Source organism: Crotalus tigris, unplaced genomic scaffold (genome assembly GCF_016545835.1).
Source record: "Crotalus tigris isolate CLP2741 ecotype Arizona unplaced genomic scaffold, ASM1654583v1 scf7180000024167.7108832, whole genome shotgun sequence".
NCBI classification, from domain to species: domain Eukaryota; kingdom Metazoa; phylum Chordata; class Lepidosauria; order Squamata; family Viperidae; genus Crotalus; species Crotalus tigris.
Window position 1 is genome coordinate 3,033,358 of NW_024100417.1, and position 16,991 is coordinate 3,050,348.

Consider the following 16,991-nt stretch of genomic DNA (forward strand, 5'->3'; position numbering starts at 1 on the left):
GATGAGCTGTTACAAGCATTATTCTCTGACAGCATTCTTTATCACTTTTGGTTGTTCTTCTGGTGACCACTTCTGAAGGTTGAAGTGAAACCAATTATTAAAAGTTCTTCTATCTAAAACTTGAAATCAAAGCTATCCTGCAGTAGATATGCGCTTCTTTATTAACTTTTTAAGGGCTTTGTGATTAATATTGTTCCTGAAGAACTGATGCACAGCTTGACGGAGGCCTTGGTCACCATTTGGAACAAGAGGACAGCTACAACTTAGGATTGAATTGTGGCTTTTCCATCCTGTAAACAAAGGAGTAAAATTAAATGCAGCCCATTAATGTAATATAAATGTAATAAAATTCTTCATCACTGAAGATGGATCCTAAGGAAAGGGTTAAATCCATCTCTTCTAAATAGAAGGGCGCTCATAAGAGTTCTTCCTGCCCCATAGGATACCAAAGCCATTCTGACCAACCATCTTCAAGTTGATCAGTGGGGCAGTAGGCAAACACAAGATGCTATTTGGCAGCTGAATTTTAAAACATGGGGGAAAAGTAATGCTGTCAGAGCCAGCGCAGTCTGTTAGCCAGAAAGGCTGGGCCAAGCTAAAAAAAATGACAGCCTCCTGATGCAAAGCAAAGGCAAATGACAGCACCAGCAACCAATCTACCAGCAAGAAATTGGTGGTACAACCAGATTCCTGCTGCATAACCAAAGTCAAGTCTATTTCTACCTCGATTCTCTCTCTCCTCCCCCCTCCCCAATAATGGATGCAGCATATACAAGACTCTTAAGAAGCTACTTCAGATATGTTTTAGAAGGATTTTTTAATGTTTATGTTATATTTTTTTTTAATCTCACCTTTATTATTTTTATAAATAACTCAAGTCTATGAAGGGCTGGTAATTTGTCTCCTTCAAAAGAGAAGATCAAGGAAGAGTACATGATCCACTGTTTGCAGATCAGTTAGAATAGGGGTGTCAAACTGCCGGCCCATGGGCCGAATGCGTCACGAGGAAACCACGCCCACCCCATTGCAGGCAATGGGGAAAAAGTTCCAATATGTCGCGCAATGTCAAGTGACGTCGCGAATTTGACATGTCAGGGTTAGAAGATGTATTTAGATTTAGATGATTTAGCATATCCAGCCAGCAAGAAGTAGAAGTGCCCTTCCAGCACTATAGTTGATTTGATAAGAGGCAGTTACATCAACAGCTTTAACAACAGTACTAGACATTTTATAGGGAGGCAGTCTAGGAATAACTAACCACCTTTCTTATATATTATAAAATAAATAAGTCCATCTGTACAGATGCAGCTTTGGGGTATCCAGTGTTACAAAAATGGTTATAACAATTATACTGACTTGTGCTGGGAGTAGTGCTAGGTAAAATGTCCTTTACTGTCAGCTTCATCTTGGGTAACTAAGAAAAGTAGTTAGGCTTTATCATGAAATATTTTTCTAGCTATCAGAAAAGATGGACTCAACAGTCCCACTGTACTGGAGGTGAATAAAGTTAGAGAAATCCAAACATCCAGGTTCAAAATACACATTGTACTGCTGTGCTATTATTAATGGTTTTACATTGTTCTTCTGTTTCCCATGTATTCTCTGCCTGTGGCAAGTCTTAGTACTGTGAAATATTTCATGAAATAGAAGTAGAAATGTACTCATTTGAAGTCAAGGCATGCAACTGGAGGGAGGGGGTTTCTTCCATAGAATAGGAAGAAGTGTTAGGCCCTACTTTCCAGCTAGTGGAGGTGGGTTATCCTTTCTGTTGGATCCATCTTCCAGTTACAAAGGTACTTCGTAGTACAATAACTGTTTAATAGGTGTGGCTATTTAACTTTTCTGCAGTTATTTTTTAATAGAATGGAATGGAATGTAACTTGGCTTCTAGAAAGTACTCAGATCATGCTGAGTATCGAACCCCTGACTTGCATACTATGCTTTTAGGAATGTCTTATACTTTATTTGCTCTTTTTTCACAGCTGGCAAAATACTCTTTTATGCAAACAGTGTTTGAGTATTGCATATCTAGTGTACACAAAAGCAATCAAGTAATATCAAACTTAATCTGATATTAGCTGTTCTGGGCTACTTTGGTTTATTTATTCTATTGCTACTGTTTCAGACAATGTCAGTCAATGAAATCTATCAAATGGATTACCAAATTGTGAAAAGGAAAACAGGTCACTGAGAATTGGAAGTAATTCACCGTTGGGCATGTGGGAATCTGTGTGCCTCATGAATATTTGTCATCTTTTGCTCTTTAAAACATAGCAATACAAATTGGTTTGGATTCTTTGACTGTATTTTTTAAAATATATTTTATTGGTTTTTTTAATTTAAACAAAGAGTACTTTAGACACACCGTGGTGTTTGGGTAAACAAACAATTCAAGGTAAAAAAACATGCATAAACAGCTCAAATTAATACATTCACTATCATCTCTCTATTTCTCACAAATAACATAATAGATTTAATATATTCCATTTCTAGCTTAAATTTCTGTTACTGCTCCACCTGTTTTAAAGCTTTATCAATTTAAAATTATCATAATCAAATATTGTTTTACATCAACAAATTATCACTTCAAGTATCTCTACTATGTATATTGAAGTTTTTAATCTCTCTCAACCCTCTTATCACCAATTTCATTCATTTCTTCTTCCAATGATAACTAACTTAATTAAAAAAAAACAATGTTAAACCTTAATTCCTTTCAATTCATTACTCAAACTTCAGATATCAATTAGTTATCATTAGTTATGATCTGATAAGGTATGATAATATGATCTGATTCTTTGACTGTATTAATAAGAACACGCCTAGTTCTTATTAATACTGGTCCTGTATTACAAATGTACCTGAAGAATTCCTTTACATTTCAATAATGGTGAAATTATTTTTATCGATCTCTCTGAAAATGTCTTTGTATCAACTTACTTATGAAATAAGTTAGTGATCTAAGCAACAATTTAAGAATAGATAAATATTCAGTTATTTTGCAATATTGACAATGAGTTTTTAATTTATTCAATTTTGAAAAGTTGGTTAGATGGACAGATTGTTCATCCTATTGTTTTGCAGTGCTTTGACCAATGTTCCTTTATTTTTTCATTTCTGGGTGGTAGCATGGATGGATTTCGAGTAGTGAAACTCAATGAAGTAATTCGGCAGATGGATGTAGTCATAACCTGCACAGGTAAAGCATTCTGAGAAAGACAAGTAATGTGCCTGTTTTAAGTTCACGTTATTTCCCAGCAGTGAAATTTTAAAATTCTGATTTTCTATTTTTGGATGGTTAAAGATTAGACTTCCCTCCTCAAAGCTCAATGTTAAAATAATGTAAGAATCTTCAAAGTGTTGGAACATATTGATTATATAACTTGCTGTTTTGTTCTATATGTAAGATTAGAATTAAAAATTTAGGGACATGAAAGGAAAAATAGGATAGCTAAAGTAAATCACCAGCTTGCTTTAGATGCCTTTTTTCAATGTAGGGAATAAGAATGTGGTGACAAGAGAACATTTGGATCGAATGAAGAATAGTTGCATTGTATGCAACATGGGACATTCCAACACTGAAATTGATGTGGTGAGTATTTATTATCCTTGATTTCCCTTTTCTCTTCTCCCAATGAAATATTGTAGATGAACCTCTCTGAATGTTTCCTTTCTCAGGCTAGTCTTCGTACCCCAGAACTTACATGGGAGCGGGTACGTTCTCAGGTGGATCATGTAATCTGGCCTGATGGCAAGCGAGTTGTTCTACTAGCTGAGGTATGTGTAGAAAGATTCAGGTATGTCTTAAACTGCTTCTCAAGATTCAAGATAGTGAAAAATAGCATGGTGTGTTACCTAGCTATAAATCATTATACATAAGAATAAATAGTTCTGGCAAACAGTTATGGAACTAAAACAAAAAGCTGTTTTTTTCGGTACAATTCAGGATATTTCGGTTATGCAGAAATGCAAAGCCAACAAGATTAATGTGAATATGAACGTCACCCTTATTCCTAGATTGTGCGGCTCTTTTGGGTTCAGCTAATCTTAATATCTGAAACTGATTATTTTCCCAATGAGTTAATTTCCTCACATCTAAACTATACAGAGATATTAGTTTTTCAGGATTTAAAAGATTTAAGATATTATCTAATAAGTTCAGATCAGCTTCACATTTCTTGTCAGTAGGCATTTGATAAAGTAAATTGAAACTAAAGTATTGTCCTCAGTTTTAATGGCTCTAATCCATGTTTACCCTTTGCAGTTATCTCAGAGGTATTTTGTTTTGTTTTTAACATAGGGGCGACTTCTGAATCTAAGCTGTTCAACTGTTCCTACTTTTGTCCTGTCCATCACGGCTACCACTCAGGTATTCAGTTGCCAATACTTAACTTAGACTCTTTGCCTTATTCTACATTTGCAATGTATTGATTGTGAAGAAAGAAAATAGAAGAAATTTATACATAATATAGATTATCTGTATTAGCATACATATGAAACATATACATTCTGCAGCAGTCACCAAAGAATAAATTTCCTATAATTCAGGCTTTGGATATAAATGTTTAGATGCAATGAAAGCATGAAAAATAAGTAAGGTGACTGAAAAGCAAGTGAGTAACTGCAGGAAGCAGAATTTGCTGGTTGTTGAAAACCCCACCCATTATTTGAAAAGGGTGCAGCTTTCTTTTTATTTATTTATTAAATGTCATGTATTTCTTTCTGAATTTTCCCCTGTCCCTGCCCACATGTGTATCAAGTGTTTTATTATAAGAAAAGTTTAAGTTCCTTGAGATGTGAAACCTCATCCTTGCATAATGAATCCCTAGATAATATATTAAAGCTACTATCTTATTCCATTGCTCTAATTGTCATCTTTAAAGGCAGTTAATTGCCCATTATTTTGGTATGTGTGCCTTTGAAAACATAATTGTGTAAAAATTATACATGTAAGGGGGAGGGGCTTTTCTGTTAAATAGCTTCAGTTACACGTCTCAGTTTACTACAGTTAACTTAATAACATGTTCTCATTTTTTCCCAAATTGCTGCTTCTCCATTTTGGGCAAAATATAGAGTTATCAGTCACTTCCCTTTCATTTAGATTGTATTGTGTCTACAATAAAAAATATATTCTGTTTGATAATCTACATATATAATAGTACTTTAGCACTTTCTTCAGTTATCCATAAATGCTAGGAGTCCCACAATGCAGCATTTAAAGTATATTTACTATTTCTAATTAAATGTCTTTATCATTGGGCATAAATATAAACTCTGCAGTTATTGTTAATTTCAGCATCTCTCTAATTTTAATAGGCTCTGGCTCTGATTGAGCTTTACAATGCCCCTGAGGGAAGATACAAACAAGATGTATATCTGTTGCCTAAGAAGATGGGTAAGTAAATAATCATTGATTTCTTAGCTGCAATTCATTGATTATTGAATTGTATTTAAAGACCCCTTGAAATGTAAGCCATGTCTGTCTGTCTGTCTATTTATCTATCTGTAGTTTGATATACTTTTGATTTGTGTTATCTACTCATTTCATATGAGTCTTAAGCCACTTTAATTCTAATGTTTTTATAAATAGCTTTTTTAATTGAAATTATTTAATTACTTTTTATCTAGTGCATTTTATTTTATTATTTAGATTTTTGAATTTAATATAAACTTGGCATCCCAAAGGTGCTTTTTCATGAGGCAACTAGACTTTCTTGTTTTTCTTTGAAGACGTTTCACTTCTCATCCAGGAAGCTTCTTCAGCTCTGACTGTATGGTGGGGAATGGAAGGATTTACACTCCTTGCAAAAAGCTGGTCATTTGCATTCTTTTAGAGAGTCATTGAGGCCACCTGGAGGTTTATCTGTGTTGTCAGGGTCACCTGAGTAGTAGCAACCCTGATGACACAGATAACCTCCAGGTGGCCTCAATGACTCTCAGAAAGAATGCAAATGACCAGCTGTCTGCAAGGAGTATAAATCCTTCCATTCCCCACCATCCAGTCAAAGCTGAAGAAGCTTTTGGGATGAGAAGCGAAACAGCTTCAAAGAAAAAGAAAGTCTAGTTGCCTCATGAAAAAGCACCTTTGGGATAACTATGACCTGGATAACTGAAAATCTCCATAGACATAAACTTGGCATGCAGTTAAAACTATCAGATAATAGGATGTGTTTAAACGCATTGCCAGCACTAAAATAAGAAATTTGAAAAAAGGAAATTGCATAAAATCTGAGGAAATTGCATAAATGTTTTCATGGGGTACTAATAAAGTTGTTGATTAGTACACTAATGAAACATCTTCACTTTGAAAAATACAAAGAAGCAACTGCTATCCTTTTCTAGAATTAAAAAATATTTTTATTCAATATTGAGTTTAGAATGTCAAGATCTTTTTACCTCTTAAATTATAATGTCCATTTCAAAATCAAAATATGAAAGAATAAAAAGATCCATATTAGAATGATGAGGGAGTAAAAGTCAAGAAAATACTCAGTGTATTATCCTTCTGCCTCAGTATTTATGCAATCTGTAATAATGGCTCTGCTAGACCTTGCAGAGGGCCTCATCTAGAGACTAATGTTGGAGGGACTATTTTCCAGATTAGCTTCTTAAAAGCTTTGAGGTGGTATAAACAATTTTTTTTTAAAAAAAGCTTAAACTAATAGCTATTTATTTTCCTAGATGAATATGTTGCCAGCTTGCATCTGCCATCATTTGACGCTCATCTGACAGAACTAACAGATGATCAAGCAAAATATTTGGGACTCAATAAAAATGGGCCCTTCAAACCAAACTATTATAGGTAAGATCTCCATGAGATAAAATGAGAAAGAGACTTAATGGCTGTGCTTTATTACAACAGAATGAATAGAAGAGTGTTATCATTTCTCAGTGATAAGCTATTATTGTTGGCTTTTTATCATTCCCAGCCTGATAATGTGGTTATAAATGCTGAAAAAAAAGGCTGTATTTTATTTAAACATAGATAAAATGTAAAACAAATTGGCTTAATTGTCTATAGTGCTATTTTTTTTTTTTTTTGCATTAAACAAAGAAAGATTACATTTGGTAGGGGCAATAAATTTGATGCCCAAAAGGTACTTGGCCTTGCACCTTGCTTAACTGTCTTTTTTTTCCTGTTTTTTTTTTTTTTTTTTTTTTTGCTGTAGGTACTGATGGACCATAATGCTGAAGAACCAGACCACATAATATACACAAGAGCTTTAGCAGAAATATTTTTAAATAACTTTTTGTGTGTCACTTTGGAAGACTTTTGTTTTATTCATGTGATTATATTATCCTGTCCAATTCTTTTTAATATTTCCCTGTCACAGTACTGACCCTGCAAACAATTTGGGATTCCTTGCTACACCACCACAGAAGTAATGTGGTTTTAATTCTCTTCCTCTGGTACTGGGGAGAGGATTTCCAATGGTTACGTGGGGCATTCTTTTCATGTGATTTTATTTTTTTAATTTAAAAATTTCAGAGCACCTTAGTTGTAGCTGGCAGAACTGCAGAATATTAAGAGTACTATTTTTTCTGTGTGAAAATTGCAAATTCTAAATTGCCTTAATGAGCCCCTATTTATTAGCTGCTACATCAGTGTTCCTTCTCCTCCACGGGAACAGACTTGACACCTTGTGGCCAGTTGGGTTATAGGTGTATATTCCACAAATGCCTAATCTTCATTCTTTATGTGGAAAAATGTCCTCTTGATTTCAGTAGGACAATATCACCTATTATTTATGATCAATTAAGATATTTTTTCCTACTTCAGGTATAACTGCATGCCTGGTTATACTAAATGTAGGCAGTTTTAACTTCTCTTTTTAAGTTGCTAGGGTGCTAAACTGAATTGAAATGGATACGGCTATCCATTGTCTAGCATTTCAATTTTCAATTATTTTATTTTATGCTGCTTTAAATCAAGATGTACCCATATCATATTCTTAAAGGCTGTAGTTTAAAATAATTAATTTGCTTCTGGTTTGAAAAACTAGAGACTATTTTAGTTCATACTTAGCAGAATTTTGGGACCACCACCAATCAGATCAGCCCTCTTGGAACTGAGATGTCATCTCGTGTTCTCCATTCCTTCATTCACATAGCACAGGAAACATTTGAATGATCATTTATGGTAGGTTTTAAGATCCTAGAGAGAGTTACTCATTATGTAAGGCACTTCTCTCCATCTTCAGGCTCCATTTGTACCAAATGAACAGTGAAGGTGGATCCCTTTCCATTGGCACTACTATTTCAAGTGCTCTACTGCTTTAACTTTTTTATCCTAGTAATTAGTATATTCTGTCCAGTTAATATGATGCACTGGTATCTCTCCTGTGAGATTATAGTACAACCCAGGTTTCCTATTATAGTGCCATGAAATGGAGAGGGAGAGGAGGAGGGGAAGAGGAGCTTCAGGATTAGGAAAAGCAAAAGTTAGGTGAAAGATAGTGAGTCAAGCTGGGGTCTGATCTGCTGAAGTATCAAGGGATAGCATCAGTGAGCCAGAGATTTTGTGAACATAATGACCAACTTTGATTTTTTTTCCCTTGCCTTTTTATGTAATCTTTGTGGAAAACTAGATGTAAATATTGAAGATATTATTAGCTCCTTCATAGGTTTTGCCCCACTATTGTATGATAAAGGCCTTTTGGTAGTTAGTCCTTCACTGAAGAGAGTAAAGCACTTATAATTTGACGACAACCCTGAGATACCAAACATTTGCACATTCATCATGCTTGCTCTCTATTTCTAAATGACTCTCTCAATAAGTATCCAAATAAGTATTTCTTTTTGGCAGTAACATAGTGACATCTACTAGTCTTGCAGAATAATGCTGGACGTTGACTTTTTGTAGAGAAGCTTACTCTGCCTCGAGATGTTCATAGTCCCCTCCGTTTCAGAATCTGACTTTAAGTATGTCCAGGCCAAATTATTGTTTTCTTGATCATACAATAATGCCAGCTTGAACAAACATACTTTTTTTTTCAAATATTTCATTGGGATGATATCTTGAATTTTATTTTTTTACTTTTCACAGCACTCTTACAATTTCTTCTAACTGAATTAGGTAAATCTAGCAGAGTGTATTCCAGAAAGACCTCCAGAAGTTTAGGAGGACTTTTTCATTCCATTTCTCTGCCTCTATGTTGCAATGTCGATAAATATCTTAGCTAAGGGCTCCATCTCTGTATAAGCCATGAAATAAATTCTCATACCTAGCAACACCTCAGTTCAATCAGAGGGAGCATGTTATAGCATTAGTCCAGATGGGGATAGGTTTATTTTGTATATGAATGATTTTTAATGAATGCAATATTAATAATCCTTGCAAATGAGCAATAATCATTACGCAAAGTCTGAATAAATGATTAGAAAGCTATCTTTGACTTCAGTACTCTTTTCTTCTGCTTAAGTAATGCCATATTACCGTTACCTCTTTATAACTGGCAACCTATTCATCCTTTTTTGAACAGAGTAAAAGAAGTATGGATTGAGGAATATATACTATATTTTTCTGCCTTGAGGCATACCTATCCTTTCCTCCCCTAGCAAGTTTTGTGGGGAAAAAAATAACTTGTGTTGTGCTAACCTCAGAAACTACAAAACATCAAGGAAAATATCAGTACTTAAATCTATCTAGAAAACATATGCAGTAGATCTAAGCTAATTCTCATTAATCAGCATGGTTCTTTTTGTTATTGCCAGTAGTCTTATTATACAGTGTATAACTTGATCCAATAACTTAAACTAATTAAAATTATTAAAGTTCATCTAAGATAGATTTATAGATTGGATACTGCTTGAATATTCACTTCTATAAAAGTATGCTGTTCAAAACAAAGAATATAAACTTAAAATTGATTTGAATCATCCTCTGGTCATGCTTTTTCAGATAAAAGGGTAGGTTTGCCATATCATCTATGTACAGGTTGAGATATTGTTGAGAAGTTTCCAGGTTTGTTGCATTGTTGTTGTTTTTTTAAAGTGGCCTTTCAATTGAGCTGATGACTTAACAGCCCTATCAGTGAAGCGGCTTGCCATGGCCTAAGATTTTACCTTCTCAACTTAACCTACCAGCTCTAGATTTCATCCTACCTTCCCATCCAAATACTAACCAAGTATTAACCTGCTTAGATCTTCTAGATCAGTTGGGTTAGCTAGATGCTGCCACCTGGCTGAGCAGAAATAAAAATGAAATCTCCTTAAGTTGAACTTAGCTCTTGGTGATGTCATGGAAAAAGACATGCACCAGTTTTCTTGGCACCAGTATAGAGGTGGTTCCCACTGTTAGCTTCTGAAGTCCTGTGGTATTTTTTTTTCAACTTCCCACTCTAGCTTTCAACTCTCCGGCTTTCAGTTATAAAATTTGTTAACATAGTTTATCTTATAAAAACTATAGAAATAAACAATACAGAAAATGTGATACAGCATACAAATTTGCTTCATCTTAATAAAGAAACAGAGAATGAAAATGGGGGCTAACAGATTTTAAAGGATGCAACAAGATCTGAAAGTTCTGGGAAAAGTAAAATGCCTCGTACAAATTCATCTGAAGCAAACATTCTGTTACTACAAGTCTACTCTTAAAATGGTTCTTTCACCAGGCCCCTGATGATTTTAGGGCCCAGAAAAGTTAATAACCAGCTTTTGGTTTCTAAACTGTAAAGACCTGTAAAAGCCTTCAGAGGCATGCAAGAGTGATGGGTGGTACAAAAATTTGATAAAAAGTCAAATCTAGAAGATCTTTGTATTTGAGAGTTACAAATTAGATTTTGAAATTTTTTGCAAGACTACATGAATTCCTAAAAGAATATGGAGATCAAAATTATAAATGAACATTTTGGAAATCCTTTAATGGGAAAAAGAAAAGAAAAGAGGTACAGAACAATTAGAAATAGAAATGACTTGGAAATCTAAAAAAGGATGAATAGAGTAGGACTTGATACTAGGAAGTTTAAAAACTGCAGCCATAAAACCAAGGATGATTCTGGCCAGTGTAGCAATAGCTTGTCTATGATAAGATATGGGCTTGGTTTTGATTAGCATTCTGGCAGTACCAATTCAAATTGGGGATTTTGCTATATATTGCAAACGTGTCTCCACTATCTGTGGCTGAATATAATGTCATTAGAAATACTTTGTATTGCTTCAAAATTCAGTATAATGTTCTAAATGCTGTTCCTATTCCACAAGCCAATATAATGCATATTGTAATACGTGGATGTTTTGGAATGTTGTTTTCTCCTATACAAAAAAACATGACCTGAGCAGAAGTAACTTGTATTCAACTTCATTTTTTATTCCACTGTGTGTGAACATCTTAAGAATTAGGAAGCACAAAGATTGCAAAAACATTTTCCTTAAATTGCAGTATTTTTGTAACCATAGTGAAATAAATCTCAGTTGACTGAAGTCCTCTTTCTCTAAATATTCCTTCAGCATGCTGACTTTATTCAACCTCTGGTGCTTTCATTTACCACCCCTTTGTTTGTTGCTACACATATATTATTATAGCAGTGGTGGTAATATGTTCACACAGAATAGTGTTCCTGTATGTAAGCAATTTCCAGATGTGTAAAACTTTTAACTCGCAGAATTCTACATTTGGCATTTTATTGCAAAGAATTCTGGGACTGTAAATTAATACATCTGGAACTTGTCCAGATTGGAAAACAACAAGATTGGAAAACAAACTATCAAAAGGAAACAGTAGCCAGGATGTAGTCATATTGTAGCAGCCAGTAGCACTTTGTACATTTTATAAGAGAATTTTTCCAGTGTACATTTGAACATGGTAGTTAAAAATATGTACCAGTTTATTGACAAAGCTGGAGGCGAAGACAAATTTTAAGAGATAAATCAGCCACATTATTCCAAATTATATTTCAAACAAGCTTCTTTTTCTGCCAGCCAAACAGATTATTCAGCAGGATGATGAAGTACCGTAATATAGATTTGAAGAGCAAAATGTGATTTGGCAGGCAACATTCCAAAACTGTTAAGGAACACTGTAAAGCAATGTATCTTCTCCCAAAGATGCCCACAAATCACATTTCACCTTTCAAATCCAGGTCGCTGTATAGTCATATTTTATGGCGCTGCTACATATTTGGGAATTTGAAATTTGATAATGTAGCCTTTAAGAAGCACACATGAATAAATAAAAACTTACATCATCTGGTATACCTAAAGTTCAGCTTCCAGTAAGTTTCCGTCTGCCTAGAAATATTATAAATGCTTAGTGTTAATAAAATGTCTTATCACTTAATTTTGAATTGGGTGTTAACAGATGAATTAACTCTTCATAGCTGCAAAATAAAAGGCACAAAATTTTGAGCTCCGTTAAAGGCTTACATTTTTACATTTAATCAGAAAGTTCTTTTTCTACTAATATGTATATTTCTCTTGGTGTGTATCAGCCCAATTTCAAATACCATGTTCACGCTGAATACTCACCTACTTAGAAAACCAATTGTGTTCGGCTTGTTAAATTTTAATAGGGCTACTGTATTAAACCCAGATAAACATTTGTTGTTGTTAGTTGCAAAGGCGTGTCGGACCAATCGCGACCCACGGACAACGTTCCTCCAGGCCTTCCTGTCCTCTACCATCTTCTGGAGTCCATTTAAGCTGATTCCTACTGCTTCAGTGACTCCATCCAGCCACCTCATTCTGTCCTCCCATTCTTCTGTTGCCCTCAATCTTTCCCAGCATCAGGCTCTTCTCCAGTGAGTCCTTCCTTCTCATTAGGTGGCCAAAGTATTTGAAGGCTTGGATTTTATTTACTCCAGATAGTGGCCGTCCCAATTTATACAGGACCTAAGGCTTCGTTCCCCTGGCAAATGTCATTATAACAAGATATTTTTGAGCAACACAATAAACGGTAAAAAAAATTAAAAACGCTACATGGACCAACCTTACTATATTTCTGTTGCATACTAACGCTTTAAGGTAAATCTGCACGTCTGCCTCCATTGCAAAAATCAACACGGCCACGAGATTGCAAGGGTTAACTTCCAACGGTCATTCGGATTCTTGCAACCCAGATTTTGTAATTCGACTTAATTTCGGCAGGACATGCAGGTTTAAAAATTTAGTTGACTACACTCATAAGCTAATGCGGGATACCCGCAACAACTTCACTTAAAAAGCTCTGCGAACCACAAAAGGGTAGGTCTAAACAGGTCAGCGTTAGACGCGAGGCAACCAAGATGACTTCCGCATTCGTTCCGCGTTCTCTACTACAGTACCTTAACAGATTGCAGCAACGCTCAAGATGGCACCTTGACAAAGCCGCCCCTCAACCGCCACGCTTAAGATGGTGACGTTTCCTCTGAGATTCCCGAGCCGCGCCTCTCAATTGACGCGAGAGCTGCCGGCCCGTCGTGATGGAGCCGGGCGGCGGCGGCGGCGGCGGTGGTCCGGGCTTGCTGATTGTCAATAACAAACAACGGAGCGGAGGACTTGGACTGACCACGACGACGCCCCCGCCACTGGCGGGAGGGAAGGGCCGGGAGCCTAATCGTAACCAACGTAAAGACTCGGAGGTTAGGCAGAGCGAGCGGGCGGGTGGGGAGGCGGCACGGACTTGCCCCCCGCCTTTTGGGGATGATGCTAGGGCGCCTTCAGGGAGCCGGTAGCTGCCCTCCCTGCCGCCGGAGTGACTTGATTTGGCGGTGGCCTCTGAGTCGCTAAGGGGCTGCGAAGGGCGAACAGGGTCGGTTTGAGAGTCCTCGTTCTGTTCGCGGGCGTGGGTTTTTATCATCAGGTCTCCGCCTCTCTTTCAAAGGCCCTTCAGCCGCCTCCGCACGAGTTTTGCCTTTCTTCGCTCAGACGAAAGGCTTGACCAGGTAACCCCTAGAACAGGGTTCCTCAAGCCGGGCAACTTTAAGATGAGCGGACTTCCAATTCCCAGAATGCCAAGGTTGGAAAACACCGCACTAGAGTTTTGTTTGTCAGTCTGACCTGCTTCAATACAGTACAGAGCTCTTCCTTTAAAAAAAAAAAAAAAAAAAAAAAAGCTCTATCCTAATTAAATAACAGAATGTCAAGAATTTGTGGTTATAATCATACATTGTCATTTCAGTACAATATTGTTTATCAAGATGCATAACAACACAATAAAAAGGGGGGAAATACAATGAAAAAATAGCTCTGCCCTCAGTCTCTGGGTACGAATAATTATTTACAAGGGGAGAGAGGGTGAAGAATGAAAGTCTTCATCTGGAAAGAGCCTATTAAAATTAGTGGGTTTGGTTTTGAAGATAGAGTAGTACCGTAGAGCCTACAGAGGATGTTTGTTCTGGCAAGCCTAAATGGGGCATAAGAGACTGAGCAGAATAGCAAAGTACCATGGGGGAGAGTAAAAAATAAAGACTGGAGGTTTTTGGTTTTGAGCTGTGCTCCACTCCTAGTGAAAGTACTCATTTTGTACATATGAGTTACCATGGTAACAGTGAAGCTATATGTGGAAGCTTTAGTTTTCTTTAATTTAAAAAAAAAAACCAGCTGTAGAAAACAATTGAGTTAAGCTTCTTCTTCCAGGGCTATTCAGAATCACCAGATTTTGAGTTTGAATATGCAGATGCTGACAAGTGGACCGCTGAGCTCTCAGGTAAAGCAGGAATTGCTTGAGTTCCTTTGCTTATATCTATACAACACAAAAGTTAAACCAGTTGCTGTAATTTGTAGTGCTCAGTAGGCTTCAGATTCAAAGTGAACAAGGGTAGGCATGCTTGTAAGCAGCTGTCAGCAACTGAGTAAACCAAGCATTATTTCCTGAATCATGGTGCAGCTCAGAGTGACTGACAGGTGCAGCAGAAATGTGCTGTTCACTCCTTTGAACCTGAAATGCAATGTAGCCTATTAATTTCCACTGCCAGTTTCATGTTACTAGTTAATTTTGCATAATTTTTTAATGAGGACAGCTTTATAAAGTTTTGGTGAAGAAGTAGCATTCACCTGAAAGTTTTCATTTTTCATTTCTTTTGTACAGGTAATCCTCAACTTACAACTGGTTGCTTAATCACCACCAAAGTTACGACAGACTTTTAAAAAAGTTACTTACAACCCATCCTCAAAGTTATGGCTGCTACAATCTCCATGGTCACATAATCACACTTTGGGCACTTAGCAATCTGCTTGTATTTATGACTGATTGCAGCATCCCGTGGTCATATGATGTGATCTGCATGATTTTTTTGCCAATTTCCAGCAAAAGCCCATTGAATATGCTGGATTTGCATAATGACCACATGATTCCTTTAACAACTATGTAATTTACTTAAAGATCAATTGCTTTACAATTGTTGGAAAACCAGTTGTAATACTGAGTCTGATGCCTTGACGTATAACTGTAGCAGCCACAGCCTAATTCTGGGCTTCTTTGTGATTGTAAGTCAAGGACTACCTGTGTGGTTTAAGTTGTAGTTCAAGTCCCTTATCTTCTTTGTTTTTCAACTTCAGCAAAGGGTCTTAATCACTACTGCTAAATGTTTCTGCTTCTCAATATTAGTCAACTTTCTAAATAGTGGTCAGTTTGTCAATATTTTGTGATACCTTGTGAATTGCTGGTGGGAGATATCTGAACGGGTTCCTCTTTAACCCCATGCTGTTTGAGGAATCCCCATAACTTCATTAAGATTGTCTTCTCAGTAAAAGAAAAGATTTCTATCATACTATTTTCAATCTAGCCTTATTTTATAGTACTTCCATAAAAGAGAAATATAAACAGTACACAGTTAAGAATTAGTTCTGAATAGCTAAACTGTTATTAAAGTTTGGCTGTTAACCAACATGTGAAGACCTTATTTAAAATCTGTTTTCAAATAATCTTTGAAAAGAATAATCTTCTTTTCCTGCTTGCTTGTTGGGTGTTGAGTTGTCTGGGAGTTGTCTGGGATGATGGACCCTACCTGAGCCTAATTAAGCTTGGTAAAACTGAACTTTGACAGCAGTTCAAGATGGCAAGTTATCTTTCAATGCTAAACTCTTAAAATGGATAGACTTGATATAAAATGAACTGCCAAGACTCCCTTCTATTTGAAATACAGTAAATGTCTAGTGTTATAAAGTAATGAGCTTTTGTTCCCTCTTTGCAGAACTGTACAGTTATACTGAAGGTCCTGAATTCCAACTCAATAGAAAATGCTTTGAGGAAGATTTTAGGCTGCATGGTAAGACTAATTACTTTTCCCTCCTTGAAATGTCCTGTGGGCTTAGTCTATATATGCTGTATTTGAAATGGGATGAAATAACAGAAGGTTGATTATTTTAGTACCAGGTATGTTTTTTTTCATTTTCATGAATCTTTCACTTTATTTTAACAAAATCTTAATACATTTGTGTTTTAAATAAATCATAACAAGCTCCAAAATTTGGAGAATTCAGTGAGATAAATAAATAGATAAATAAAATGGCTGTACCAGCATGGAATGCTTATTGTGATTTGTGTGCGTGTGTGAAAAGGACTGGCATTTCTGAAGCTGAACTATCAACTACTACAGATTTTTGTGATCTGTAATGTTTAGGGTGGAATAGAAGTTTCTTGTTTGTTTTGATTTGATGTTAAAACTTTGCAATAATATGAATGGCATATTCATTAGCTTGATAATGTAAAATTAGACACATTATAAATTTTGTTGATAGCACTAAAAATAATCTAGCCCAAAGTTTAGCAACATAAGATCCTGTAATACCATAAAATAAAATCTGAAGTTGTCCAAAATTAAAAATCTAATTTTATTAATTACAGTTGGCCAGAATCTTGTAAGGTCACAAAATTTCATAAATAAAATGTTGCAACATTTCATTAATGTTACATAAGCATTTGAGATCTTGGAGGAAATAGCTGAAAGCATGTAGGATTACAACCACTTTTTAAAGGCTATTGCACAACATTATATTTTTTATTGCTGCAAATAGTTACTTTTTTGAAGAAAGGGGTCAAAGCTGTGTTGTCATTTCAAATACCTTGCATTTCT

At 35.8% G+C, this 16,991-nt stretch overlaps 2 protein-coding genes and 1 long non-coding RNA gene across 7 annotated transcripts in view; 2 read left to right on the forward strand and 1 right to left on the reverse strand.

Moving 5' to 3' along the window:
• Positions 1 to 9,388, forward strand: part of AHCYL1 (adenosylhomocysteinase like 1) — a 48,651-nt gene extending 39,263 nt beyond the window's left edge. For 3 of the 4 annotated variants that reach the window (XM_039323200.1, XM_039323201.1, XM_039323203.1), the window contains exons 11-17: positions 3,129 to 3,199; positions 3,498 to 3,592; positions 3,679 to 3,777; positions 4,301 to 4,369; positions 5,317 to 5,395; positions 6,682 to 6,802; positions 7,170 to 9,388. In XM_039323200.1, the coding sequence (XP_039179134.1) occupies positions 3,129 to 3,199; positions 3,498 to 3,592; positions 3,679 to 3,777; positions 4,301 to 4,369; positions 5,317 to 5,395; positions 6,682 to 6,802; positions 7,170 to 7,176 (541 nt within the window). In that variant the 3' untranslated portion in view covers positions 7,177 to 9,388. Of the gene's footprint in view, positions 1 to 3,128; positions 3,200 to 3,497; positions 3,593 to 3,678; positions 3,778 to 4,300; positions 4,370 to 5,316; positions 5,396 to 6,681; positions 6,807 to 7,169 lie in introns of those variants that run through there. The other variant, XM_039323202.1, reaches the window with a different exon arrangement.
• On the reverse strand, positions 1 to 13,396 carry LOC120298945. The gene is made up of 3 exons (XR_005554278.1): positions 13,260 to 13,396; positions 12,182 to 12,228; positions 1 to 290 (listed from the first exon to the last, which is right to left on the reverse strand). It is a non-coding gene; the product is annotated as an uncharacterized LOC120298945 (long non-coding RNA).
• The window catches only part of STRIP1 (striatin interacting protein 1), a 25,865-nt gene continuing 22,145 nt past the window's right edge, over positions 13,272 to 16,991 (forward strand). For both annotated transcript variants that reach the window (XM_039323196.1, XM_039323197.1), the window contains exons 1-3: positions 13,272 to 13,556; positions 14,554 to 14,623; positions 16,110 to 16,184. In XM_039323196.1, the coding sequence (XP_039179130.1) occupies positions 13,398 to 13,556; positions 14,554 to 14,623; positions 16,110 to 16,184 (304 nt within the window). In that variant the 5' untranslated portion in view covers positions 13,272 to 13,397. The remainder of the gene's footprint in view (positions 13,557 to 14,553; positions 14,624 to 16,109; positions 16,185 to 16,991) is intronic.